The sequence below is a fragment of the Crocodylus siamensis genome, chromosome 4 (genome assembly GCF_052110815.1).
Source record: "Crocodylus siamensis isolate JL-2025a chromosome 4, ASM5211081v1, whole genome shotgun sequence".
Taxonomy (NCBI): domain Eukaryota; kingdom Metazoa; phylum Chordata; order Crocodylia; family Crocodylidae; genus Crocodylus; species Crocodylus siamensis.
In genome coordinates this window covers 85,445,028-85,458,579 of record NC_143398.1, presented here as the reverse complement: position 1 = coordinate 85,458,579, position 13,552 = coordinate 85,445,028, and the positions used below count along the sequence as shown (strand labels likewise).

Sequence of the window (13,552 nt, the reverse complement as noted above, 5' to 3'; positions counted from 1 at the left end):
TTGAAGATCTGTTTCTAAAAAACAAAGACTTCCGAGCGGGGGCTGAAAAGACTGGCAGGGATGCTGCACCCAGTGTGGCCGCATGGGAGCCCTTCAAAGCCGGGCTGAGCAGCTCCTTTCCCCCGACAGTCCGCGCTGGGACCCGCAGGCTAATCGCTGCCCGAGGCTTTTCCTGCAGCTGGAGCCGCGGTTTCGCTTTACGAGGGAGCAGGGCTCCTGGTTGGGGAGGACGCAGGCTTTTTCAGGGCGGCCAGGCGCCTTGGGGAGCCGCCTGGCGGGGCGCAGGGGGTCACCGGGCACGGGCTTACCTGCCCGCCGCAGCTCCTCCATGGCGGCGGCCAGCCGCTCCGCCTCGGCCCCGGGCCGCCCCGACGACTCCGGGCTGCTGACGCGGGGGCCGGGGGAGCCGCGGGCGGGGTCCAGGCCGGGGCCGGGACGGGGCTTGGAGGAGCCCTCAGCGCCGCCGGCAGTGCAGGACTCGGCCGCCGCCTGCAAGCGGAGAGACGGAGAGAGAGTTAGCCCCGGGGGCGGCGGCGCGGTCACACGTGGCTCCGCATGCAGGGCGAGGCCGAGGCGGGGGCAGCCCTTCCCGCCTCGTGCCGGCGCGACCCTCCCGGGCTGTGGGGTGCAGCCGGCCCGGGAGCCTCTGCCGGGATCGGGCCCCGGAGCCGCAAGCCCCGGCCGCTTTGGGGGAAGTTGGGCTGGAAGCGACCATCCCTGGCGCAAAAAAAAAAAAAAAAAAAAAAAAATCAGAAAAAACAACAAACCACAGAACAAAAGAAACGAAACGGCATTGGGGGGGGGGGGAACCCAACCCTTGAGAGAAACCTGCTTAAGGAGCAGCCCGGCACCAGCGCGTCCAGGAGGGGCAGGACTCGGGCGGCGGTGGAGCCGGGGCAGGGCAGGCTTCACCCGGACCGCGAGGTAAGAGCTGTGCGGGGGAGGCGGGCCCGGGCCGCACGCAGCTTCGCAGGGGCTCCGGCGGCGTCGCCCCCCGCCTGGGGAGCCTCACATCCAGGTTGGAGCTCGCGCGGGCGGGACAGGCGGGCGCGGAGGAGGGAGCCGGCGGCGCGGGCAGGAGGGGGTGGCCGAGCTCCGCCGAGGGCGCCGCAGCCGCTGTCGAGGAACAGGCGGCGCGCAGAACAAAGCATCCGCTGCCATGGAGGCGCCTGTCAGCCCGCCGGCGGCTCACCTTCGCCCGCCGCCGCCGCCTCCCCCAGCCGGGGCGGGACAGGGCGCGGGAGGGCTGCCTGCCGGCTTCTGGGCGCGGACTGAGAGAGGGGAGAGCCTCCTCCTCCCCCCACCCAGCCAGTGCTCCCGCAGCAGCCGCTCCCGCCCCGGCGGCGGCTGCCGCTGCTGCTGCTTTCCAGGAACTTTCCAGGAACCGCGTCATGTGACAGCGCGCCCGCCCGGCAGCTGCCCCCGCGTCGCGGGGTCCGCTGCGCTCCTCTGCCCCGGGGCGGCGGGACCGCCGAGCCCCGCTCCCCGCCGCGGGAAGCCCCCCCTCTCAGCGGAGGGCAGCGCGCGCAGAGGGGCGCCCGGCTCCCCCGGGAGGCGGCCCCGAGCTGGGCCCTCCGTGTCACCCCGTCCCCGGGGGCTCGGCGGAAGGGAGCGCTCGCCCTCCCGCCCCTCACAGCAAAGCAGGGCATTCAGACAAAGAGCCACGACCCTTTGAGCCCCCTTGAGAGCCCCTCCCTGGGCGAGACTTGTGGAGCTTTGGGAGGAAACGCCTGGTCAAACTTAAAATAATATTTAAAGGTGAGGGGGACAATCGCTGGGAACCCAGCGAGGACAAGACAGAGATACAAATAATAATAATAAAAAAAACAATCGCTGGGAACGAGGACAAGACAGAGATACAAATAATAATAATAAAAACAAACAAACAGAAAAACCTTTCTTGGAGGAAAGGGGCAAGGGAGTGAGGGGCAGAGCTTTGTCTCCCATGAATGTTGGAGGGAGGGAGAGGGACAGCGAAAAAACCCCAGCCCAACTCAGGTCCCCCTCCCTTCCAGCCTCTGCTTGCTGCCAGAGACCAGGAAATGGACCTATGGGCTGACCTAGGGAACGGCAATTTTTATGCTCTTTAAATTCAAAATGTTAATCCTGACATTCAAAACCCCTTTCTGTGGGGAGGCACATCGTATAGACGGGAGCCTCTGGCATAGTCTGCAGCTGCCAGTATGTAAGCAAGTCAAGGCTTGAAGTCTAGCACGGATAAGGTGATGTGAACTTTACTACTAAAAAGTTCACTAGGTAAAAGGAGTTGGGTAGAAAACGTACATGGTTTAACGGCAAATCCTGATGGGCCGTTTTTATAGGGCCGCTGTCTTTTTCTGAGGTTGCAGTTTTTCCAAAATCAGAGTCTGAGGAACTGATCCAAACAGAGGTGGTGAAAGAGATTATTTGTAATCTCTAAAAATAATATTGAGGAAGTGAAGGGATCAGAGTTAGTTGTGTTCAGTTTTGCTAGCTGATAATGACCAGTGTTAATGGTTAGCTAATCATGACACCAATTCGTGGGACTCAGAAATACACTTCACAAAATGATCCAGCAACTTCTGGCATTGTGGGTTTCTGTAAGGTCTGCCTGAGTTTGGGCAAATGGATTTTGTTTCAGAACCAAAAATTGGCTGCCAATATTTCAAATGCAAAATGTTGTCTAAAAACCAAGCAGGGCTCCTTCTGATTCCTGCATCCTCAGGCAGGTTGTGAAAGCCTGCTTTCATCTGTTCAGTTAAAATGTTTTTAAATGCAGTCTGCATTTGAATGCAGCCTTAGTTGTTCCCATGGAATCCACTTGTTTTCAAGTGGGGGAAGAACATGTCCCACATGGTCCCCAATGCATTTAACAATTCTGCTCTCAAGGGGAGAGCTTGAGTTGAATTTATTTCGCCTCTTCAAAGCTCTGTTGGCTCTGGAGTAGTAACAAAAGGAAAATAAAATCAATAAAAAAAAAGTATTTTTGCTGCTAATAATAGTAGTGAGTATATGCAGGGAGCTGATCTGTTACTCCAAGAGATACTATTTTAATACAGATGCTTTTAAAATTAGGACTACATTTTAAGGCCTTCTGATCATCTTAGAAAAGCTTGTAATGCCTTCTATCTAGAGACAAAGCAGCCTTTATTACGGATCTTCTATGCATGTCTTCTCCCATTTTATTTATGTCATGTATGTGACAGGCTTCCTCTGCTCCTGCTGTTTTTTCCTCACTTGAACCACTACTAGCTGCTGTGAAGATGATTATGATGTCACTAAAAGGAGATTGTACTAGAATATGGGTAAAAATAAGGACAGAGGAAATGTTCAGAAAGAAAGAACTTGTTTACATTTGAATGCCACTATACAATAGATACAAATTAAAAAGGCACGTTAATCCGCAGAATGTTTCAAATAGTATTTTGCACGCAAGTTTTCCATGAGAAATTAATGTATTTTAAAAGAAACTGTTAAGGGACTGACCAATTTATAAGACTAATGACATTCAAAATTACAGTTGCAAATTCATTTCTAAATCGTATTTTAGTACCTCATTACTGCGACTCATTCATTACATGTTAAAGTTTATCCACTCTTTTGAGATCTCTGTAAGTACTGCAGCTTCAGTGGGATAAATTAATACTTCACTATTCCTTTCTTTAATCTGATGTTTTGCCTTGTCTTCATGAGTCTTTCAGTCAGTCATGGGGAAGATAAAAGGTTTTGGGTTTTTTAAATATAGGAAAATGTGATTAAATTATTGCAAATTGCCTGTAGGATTTAGGGGCACATACACTGCAGTAAGTTAAGTTGCCTTAAACTCCCTTGCTAAAGGGCTGTCATTGCAAGTCAGTGTTCCTTCAGCTTCTTTGGCAGTTATATTTTTGAGGCAAACAATTTTTGTCTGCCGTGGACGTTGTGCTATGTAAGAAAATCACAAAGAATGGAGGAGGAGGAGGAAGAAAGGAAAAGAAAGAGATGGGAGAAAAGCAGCAGTGTAGTGAACTCACTCTTACGACTTGCTATTTATTTGTGCAGGCAGGACAAGTATTTTAATCTGCCCCATTTCTGAACAATCACAGATGTGAAGAGAAAGAGAGGAACAGGGATTTTAACCTAATTCACTTTTTGGTTCAAGGTATTTTTTTATTTTACCTCAGTTTAATGGAATAATTCTAGGGCAATATCTAGTGCACATGTTTAGTTTCAGTTCTTTGAGTATACAGACTCTAGTTAATATTCTGAATTTTTTCTGAGTTGGCTTTTAGGACAGTTTGTCCAACCAGAAATGTATAAGCCTGGATCTTAGGAATCTCTGGTCACCATTACCAGGCACTTTCTAAAGTGCATAAGTCTAGTTGACCTGTCCAGCTCTCTGTCCTCTAGTTGAAATTATTTATATACCTTATAGCAATATTCGATGAATACTGAGAATACTTGCATGTTCAAATCTCTACTGAAAATCAGAAGTAGAATGGACTGGTATTTCTGATTTGCTTTCAGTGAATGTATTCACAAAGATGAGGGTGGAGGAACTGGATGATTTATTTTCATATTTTCTCCTTTAAGCAAAGAAACAAAAGAGAGAATGCTTTCTCATAACAGAGGAGGGAGGTAACAGCACTTGGCAAAAACATAACATGTTTTGCTGGAAATGATTTTACTTTGTTCCTGAAAAGTATGCTATTTATTGGCAGGTTAGGACAGTGTTTTACTTGTGTAATATGAAATTAGTGGAGGAGGAGGTGAAGAGAATTCAGTCCAGATTATTGGTTACAGTAAATTTGTTTTCTTGTGCTAAATAGGCATAAAATGGGTTTATCCAGCTACTTAGTGGAATACATAGACAGTGTAGTTGGGCCTTTCTTAACCTCTGTCCCTACTTCTTTAAGCCTCAGCACAGGACATAGCCAGGTCATTTCTGTACCCTGATATAGTCTCCAACTGCTGGAACACCCCATGGCCACAATTTTTCCAACTATTTAGTTGGTCTAATAAAAAATATCACATTTTACCCAAAGAACCTTGTCTGCCCATGGCCAGAAAACATTTTTCCTGGTTAAAGAGGCTCAGTATTGCATCTCAGATATCCCCGGTTACTAATCATTTGCTGTGTTTTGGCAGGTCCTTAGCTAAACTCATTAAAATCACACATTATGAGTACCACTGATCATGCCACAGCCTCCTTACAGCAGCAAAACAACCAGCCCATCTTCTGAGGTGAGAAATGTGTTTATCAAGTTTCAGTTCCTTGCAAATTGTAACAGTTTTTAGATGCATGCTGAGAACAAGGGTTGTGCTGGACACCCTTAAAGACTGAATGCCTCACTCTGCAGGAAGCAGAAAGTTGGTATATTTCACAGATTGTTTTTGTTCTTTCTGATGCTTCCATGGATTGAGTTAAATCATTCCTAAAAAGTAAATAAATATAGCAGAGAGAAAAGCAAATAGTTGTGTAAATGGGATTGGCCTGCTGTTCTGAGCTGCTAAAACAGCAGAATGATTCGATTAAACAAACAATGATTTTTACCAAACAATGTTCATGTTAATCTGTTGCCAACACATTTCCTGCTATTTTGGCTGCTCTTTATTCTTAATGTTCAATAAGAATGCAACTGTGTTAACTAAGAATCCTTAGTGGTTCAGTATACTTCATCACCTTCACTCACTGGTGCTTTCAAAGACACTTGTTAAGGGGGGAAACACATATGCACATATAAATTGGGAGATACTAGAATTAAAGGATAAAATACAAGAAAGAAGCTTATTTTCCTGCAAAGATTGTGATGATAGATGAGGATTATTTTCTCTTGCTGTTTGGGTTTTTCTTGCTGGTTAGCTGGAGGGTCAAGTCTAGCACTGTAACTATTATCTTTATCTTGCTCTATCACTTTTATTAGTTTTTCAGCCTTGGCATTGGAAGTAGTTAGTGTGTGAATGTGTAAAGCAGAGCACTCAACATTTTCTGTGATCTTCATGATGTGCTTTCTGTTTTATAATGTGATATCACCAGGTTAGTGTCATTTTAGGTCTCTGAAACATACTTGGAGAACTTTTTAATATAGAAACATGTCAAAATGGCTATTTTCATATAGGCTTTGTGGGTATATATTAGCATTTTAAAGTAAAATAAACTTACAATTAGAAGTACTAGCATATGGAAGGTGGAATCTGATGGCACAGAGAACCAAATATAAATAATAGAATTTACACAGCATAAAGATACTATACACAATGCCAAATTCTGTTCCTTGGCTTTTCTATGTTGTAGAATCCTATACAAACACACACAGTCAAGATAGGTAAATGTTTCAGAAAGCACCTGTGAATATTTGTTCACATTTCTAAATGAATTTGCTCTGGCTATCTGTTCACCTCTGGCATTCTCTTTCTGTGATATTTTAGCAAATGACTTCACTGGCAAAAACATTAATAGAAACAGCACTTTGTAAGCAAACATTGGAAAATATACACTGAATTTTAAGGATCAGATCACAATGCATAAGAAGGTACCTGGTTTATGGATGTTAAAGAGGGCACACATTTCTCTGTAGAAAAACACTCCCTTGATGTTCAGATATTTTTGAGAAATATGTATATACACACTCTCATTTCTCTCTCCACAGATTTTACAGATAGGACAGCTGGAGTCAGATGATATTTCAGCACTGCTGTTCTTGAAGTTGCCAGAGGAAAAAAAGCAAGACTTTATACTTGAAGGAGCTCAAAAGCTTTTTGTCTCAGTTGGTAGCCCTATTTTTTTAAATAAAAGGAGTATAAATGTTTGTGAAACAAGCTTTTCTAGCATATAATGAGCATGCAGCCTTCCTATGCCCTGATGAACTGTAGGTAATTACCATTTGGTTGGTGGCAAAGAGTCAGCTCTGAAGCTAATGTGGAGAATTAAAGCAGAATGTACAACGGGCAGCACCAAAGAAAGACTGAATGTACAAAGCAGAGAGATAGCATGATCTGATTCACTAGTCTCTGGTCAGAATAAGAGTATTAGAAAGCCGAACTGCTGTTCTAATTCTTATCTTAAGATGGTTTCAGTCACACTGAACTATTTGGACTTGAAGATGGATTCCTGACAGTGAATTCTTTAGAGCAGTACCATGGAAAGACAGTCAGATGAGGATCATACCAAGAATGCTGTGAATCATCAAATGGTTTAGGAGACAAAGGATTACTTCCTTCATTTCATTATAAACAGAGGCTGGACATGGAATATCATGCTCACAAGCCTGAACAGTTTGTACTTTTGTTTAATTATGTGTATTAAGACACAGCTGATCCCTGAATAGTTCATCTGTGCTATTTTCTGCCCAGTGCTTCTCCTGGGTCTCAGGGAGGTCTGTTCCTTTGCAGCTGATATACAGCTTGGGAAAAAATGAATGAGGTTCCCAACTCCAGGGTCCTTTAGCTGACAGTTCTGTGAAGGAACTGAAAGCCTGAATGAAGAAAAAGGGGCCTCTGATGTTAAAAAAGTTCCCATAGAGTGGGAACCCAGAGTGTTGCCTATGATGGGTGAAGACTTCATTTGCATGATTCCACAGTCAAGCAGTCTTATTTCTTATGACTGCAGGGTGGGTATAGAACTCCTCACTCAGCATGACCATGCCCAGGATTGTCTAGCTCAGACATGACTGGCATGTGTGGCTGTGGTAGCCATTTCTTCCATGAATAAGGGATACCATTTGGTCCAGTGTAACCAAATTCAGTGGCACTGTCATGTGATATGTGCTTGATTGCTCTCATTTTTTAAGCAATATGTGTGAGAAACCATACATGCAATATGTATGAGAACCATACACTATGTATGAGAAGCCATACATATACGTTCAGGCAAGATTTCTGTTTGCTCTGGGCTATTGTCATGCATTTACACTTTCAGCACTATTTTTAGCATTTTCTCTTCTGAGCTCACTTGTCTGATAAATTATTCCTTTGGGAATAAATTTGATCTGGAAAGATGCCTAAGGCAAAGCAGACTTTCCAAATTGTTTTTCTGACCACATCAATTTAAGCATAAAGAAACTGCAGCACCATCTGCTGTGGAGTAGTCTGAATTCTGGGAAACTGCTGAAAGATGCATTAAACCATGGAACAACTGTTTGACATAAGATGTTGGATATGGTGCAGGACTCTGACTGAAAGGGGGCCAAGAATGGAGTCTCTGGTCCAGATTTGTGACAGCTTTGATGTTTACTGGGGGTACAAACCAAACTCAGTTCAGGCAGAACTAGCCAGAGGAGGATCATCCCAGGTGTGCCAGCATCCGGAGACACTCTCTCTAGCTGGTCCCGGTAACTTTGTATTTGTTCTTTAGGTGTTCATTACAAAAAAGAATATACATTGCTGTAGAGGAAGTCAAACAGATGTATCTTCAGTTAGTTCACTCCCCAAATCTCTCTCCTATTCCCCAATTTCAAATGTAACAGAGAGGAAGCTTTCCACATCAGATTAGGAACTCTATTTTGTTAGGTTTTTTAACAGGTTTAAATTTGTGCATGAACAGTCTATTATGCAACATCCTCAACAGATGCCCTTCCCTGGAAACAGAAGCCCTTCAGAGGACTGAAGAACGGTACTGATACCAGAAAAGTTGTGTATGTCTATACCAACCATACTGTTGGTCCAATGAAAGATACCACCCACAAGAATTCTTGCCTTTTGCACATCTCCTGGATCAGGAGATGTTGAGGCAACAATATCACCTCAACACTAGCTTCTCAGGAAATAAATTTTGATACTTTGGAGGAGTACCATCACGGAGAGGTATCTAGGGTTTAGATAGGCTTAGGTTAACTTAGATGGGCCAATGGCTAAGTCATTCAGTCACCCATTACAGAAATGCTGAGAGCAGGATGATGCTCTGTGTAATTATTGACAGATGTCCACAGGACCCGCACCAGAGAAAGGGCAGAAGAAACTGCTTGGCCTAAGACGCTGACAAACTTTGGATGTACTGGAGGGGTGATCTCAGGTGAAAGGAAGGAATGCCTGAAGACTTTGGTGCCATATTTTCTCATATACCATACCTACTGTATCTTGTTTCTGGGAAGGCAGAATGAAGAAAAAATATTTTTTTCCCAGGATTATAACTGCATAGAACAGGGACAGAGCCTAATTTCACCTAACTCACCCTCCCTTTCCTGCCTAACTAAAGCTAAAACCCTAGCTACTGCTGAAGTTTGGTTTTGGATAGATGTTTGATAGTGAAAAGAGCTAAATAGTCTCCAAGGCTGTGAAATAGGAGAGAGACCAGGAACAGGTAGCAGACAGCAAAATTGGGCAAACAAAGATCGGCTTATTGCATGGAACATCACAACCATTAAAAAGGCGAGACTATGGTTAACACCTGTTGAGTGAAGAATGATACACCATTAAGTCAATTGACTCCCTCAGCTGCCTGAATAGTAGGGCTACTGCTGCTACACAGTACAGTAGAAATCAAAATAGGGAGCTTCTATTTCAGGCAGGAAATCAGTTTTAGTGCTTAAGACAGGCACCACAATTTTTGGGGGGTTGATTTTGGGGGAAAAGATACATCTGCAAGCAGATAGAGTGTTTTCAAATACCTACAAATCTCAAGAATTTAAAAAAGCACAGTATATGTAGTTAAGACAGTCCTTTGCTAAGGGATTTTCTTGTTTTTGTGCCTCTTTGCCCCTTCTCATGCTGTTCATAGCCCTTGTTGCAGGGACAGATAAAGAGTAACACAAATGTTCAATAATCAGCTTTATCTTTGATTAGGAACTCACAAACCAACAAAACCTGAGGAGTGAAATGTTACCTTTGTAGAAGCTGATGGTAGTTTTGACATTAGTAGAGCCAGGATTTCACCCTAGTGATCTGATCCTGAAACTCCTAACCTTCTGTTATTGGCCACACAAATGAATCACAGAAAAAAGAGCTTGTTCTTTTGGCTTAATTTGGTACTCCTTTCTTTTTAGCCTTTTTTTTTTGTGAATCTCTACTATGGGCATCCAAGTATCTGTGTTGTACAATGATACAGAGATAACTCAGACAAGAGTTTCAGCTGGCATGGATCAGTGTGGCGGTATTAAAATCCAGGAAGCTACACTAATTTACACCAGCTGAGGATCTGACTCACTATACATTTGTACATGAGAATCCATAACTACTTCATGTCTTTGTACGCTTCAGCAGATTACATCAGTGGCAAAGTTCCCTGTGTCAGGCAATGAAAAAAATCTAAGGAAGCTCCAGGGGATAGTTTATATGCTGAATACTGCACAATAGATTAGCTCTGGGATCTTCATACAAAACTCTTCTCTACAGGAACAGGCCCTTAGTGTGAAAATCTTTTAGACTTATGGGGGAAACTGGTAAATGAAACCTATTGAACAAGTAATGTGTGTGGCCAGCAAAGCCTATGCATTATTCTTGGGGTTGCTCTTTAAAAAACAAAACCCTTAAAAAAAAAAAAAATCAGGACACTTAAAAAAGTATACAGAAGATTTTACACATGAAAAAGCATTTTACACATGAAAACGGTTCCAGTGCCTCATTTTTTAAATGACTATTTTCTTTTCTGAAAATTACCAAAATGGTTTCTCTACTTAGATTATTTAACTACCTCACCTTATCAGTAACTTTTCAGTAGCACTGATCAGGGCAAGAGTAAGTCTATTCAGAAATACCCACGAAGGGAGTAGAGGGAGTTCTGATCTAATTCTTTTTTCTTTTTACTTTTCCAGCAAGTTTTTAAAACCTTTGTTTATTTTTCTCTCAGATGTGTCTACTTGGGAGCATTATAGTAGCCTTCCTTGGATCTTCAGAAGACTGAGACATAAAAAACATTAAAGACTAGTGATCTTTCCTGCATTTTGCTCATACTGGTGTTCATTATTTAAAGGGATGTTCATTTCTGTAGCAGTGAGTACTACCAGATACAGTTGTTGGAGTGGGAGGTAAGTGAGGCATAAAGAACAATCCTAAAGCCACTTGCTGCTCTACATCTGTTTCTTGGCTGAAGCACCCCATTTAAGGAGGATTAGAATGAATCTGGAAAGGCTCATACAGGAGTGAGGGAGGCAACCACTCATTTACATATACCATATTCACTTGAATACAAGCTGAGGTTTTTTGCCCCTCAGCAGGAGGGAAAAAAGCCTCTCATCTTATACTTGCATACAAAGCAGAGTGAAGAGAAGACTGCTGAGTCTGATCTGGGGCCAGTCAGACCCACAGCAGCTTCCTGCCCCCACCATCTCCTAACTGACGAAACACTCAAGCAGTAAGCCTGTGCTGAGCTCTGTGCTGCTGTAGATACATGCCCTGCACTGCAGAGTTTAAAGCTAGCGTGATTATATCTGGTCAACAGGAGCTGTTAATGCACATTTGGACCAAATGTACAACAACAGCTTCTGTTGACCAGATATAATTATGCTAACTTTAAACTCCCCAGGTGAACTGCTTGAGCATTTAGTCAGGGTACTAGGTGAGATTTGTTTCCTGTACTGAGCCCAGTGCTGTTACAGCTATACTGTCATTAAACTGGCTAGCTCGGATAAAAAAAAGTTAGCTTGGGTATGTCTACAGAAGCTGTAGGCTCACCTTTTACAGCAGTGTAAATTCACCCTGCCCTTGGGTAAGAACAGGGCATCTTTAATGGCACACTGATAAATTCTCATACAGCGAAGTCATGGGCCAAAATCCTGGCTGTACTGAAATAAAAGGCAAAATTCCCGTTAACTGCAGTAGGCTCCAAATTTCACCTTTGGATTCTGCTTCTACGAAGCCTCTTTGTAGAGCTTCTTGTGAACATGGAACATGAAACTATTGCAGTATGTTCCTGAGAGTTTTATACGTGCACTTTCATAACAGCTGAAGGATGGGGATCCTTCTTAAAATGTGAACATTTATCACAAGAATCAGGTATTCCCTGTATCTGTCATTACTTATTTGATCTTTATAGTAACAAGCTAACAGAACTGTCAGGTTCTCCTGGCTACTTCTGTTCTATGACATTGCCTTTTGTGATAGGAAAAGCTAACAAACTGTAGCATAGAGTATAAAATCCCATTTAGACTATACCTTGCATCAGTCAATGAAATAGGGCACAGCAGACTTGTTTCTTCCTTCTGAAACAAATCAGAGTTCCAGATCAATCATGCTTTTCATACAACCAGCTTCTATGTATGTTTTCCATCAAGCACAGCAGTCTAAATACTATAATTGCATTAACAGAATTAAGAACTTTTCTAAATTGTAATAGTAAAATTCATTGAATTTAATGCTTGGATTAAATATTATTTTTTTCATTATTTTGTACATTTTAAATTAGGAGCCCATTACCCTGTGTCCTCTATAGACTAAAGACAGCAAAAATCCATCCTGTATTATAAGTGAATCACCTTAAGGAAGTTAAAACACAAAAATCCAATTATTCACTATCTGTTATCTTTAAGAATTAAAGGGTAAATAGTAATGGGTGAAAGGGAAAGAAGTGGAAAATGGTAAAAATCTGTAGTGTTGGAAAATAAAAAAGAACATTCTAAAATTAAGTTAGCAGGGAAGTCCTACCTATCTTTAAGAATATGTGGGAGAAAACACCTAACACAGTTTAGAATCAGCAGATATAGATGTGACAGGGTCAGTATATGAGGGTTGTATGCTAGTGAAACTCAGGAACAGTAAAAACAACTATGCCATCACAAGTCTAAATAGAAAGCTGTTTTCCTTTTTATCCATGCTTAATTGTTAAGAATATTCTCTGTATTTTTCATACTATTTCCATAGACATGGAAATTCCCACATTGTATTTTGAGAATGGTCTTTCCTTAAAAATGAAGGCCTATTTAGGGCCAACCTTATTTTCATTTAGTGCAGTGGTTCTCAGACTTGTTAGATTCCAGACATCCCTGGATAAACTCATGGTATTGCCTCCCCGGAAATGACCATTTTAATTCTTTTTTTTGACTACAGAAAAAAGTTTTTTCTGCTGCAAAGAACTCAGACCACTGCTATGGAATTTCTGTTTCAAATCTATGGGTGCCTATACACAAGCAGAGGCTGCTCTAATACGCTGTAATTACTGATTACAGATTAATCAAGTCTGCTGGAGTGTGGTAATTACCATGCTCCAGTAGCCTGGGGCACTTTATCTAAAGCTTGTTCAAGGAGCACTGCACCAAAAAAAAAAGACACCCTCTATGACAGGATTGGAAAGTATCCCAGATCTATTTGACCAGCTTCTCCTTATGTTTCTATTAAGCTCTTGTTGGCCTCAACTGAAGAGGTGAAATTTAATGCTCTGTGATGATTAGACAAGACTAGATGATCTAATGATCCCCTCTGGCTTTAACCTCTTTGAAACTGCCTTGGTGCAACCCAGCTCACATCTCCATTTTAAAACATGCTGCAAAACCTTTCATTCAAGCTTTTTCTGAGAGGAAGGAAGGAGGAACTGTAATGGTCTGCATTTTTGGAGAAGTTCTTTGTATTGGACATTATGTCCTTTTTGTTTTTTACTATATTACTGTATGAATAATTCATTGAAACTTGCCATGCATGTTGAAAAAAATAAAATCTTTCTTAAGGT

At 42.8% G+C, this 13,552-nt stretch overlaps 1 protein-coding gene and 1 long non-coding RNA gene across 7 annotated transcripts in view; one reads left to right on the top strand and one right to left on the bottom strand.

The window, feature by feature from the left end:
- SOCS2 (suppressor of cytokine signaling 2) overlaps window positions 1-1,722 on the bottom strand; it is an 18,260-nt gene extending 16,538 nt beyond the window's left edge. Inside the window, exons 1-2 of one of the 5 annotated variants that reach the window (XM_090042690.1) lie at window positions 1,193-1,722; window positions 309-717 (exon numbers count right to left, since the gene is read on the bottom strand). In XM_090042690.1, coding sequence (XP_089898816.1) covers window positions 309-717; window positions 1,193-1,393 — 610 coding nt within the window. In that variant the 5' untranslated portion in view covers window positions 1,394-1,722. Of the gene's footprint in view, window positions 1-308; window positions 718-828; window positions 964-1,192 lie in introns of those variants that run through there. The other 4 variants (XM_090042692.1, XM_090042694.1, XM_090042695.1 and 1 more) reach the window with 4 other exon arrangements.
- Window positions 787-13,552, top strand: LOC149865940 (uncharacterized). Of its 2 annotated transcripts, none has more exons than XR_016441813.1 (3): window positions 787-924; window positions 5,107-5,202; window positions 6,609-13,552. It is a non-coding gene; the product is annotated as an uncharacterized LOC149865940 (long non-coding RNA). The 2 variants fall into 2 exon arrangements; XR_016441814.1 differs by lacking the exon at window positions 787-924 and adding an exon at window positions 4,019-4,120.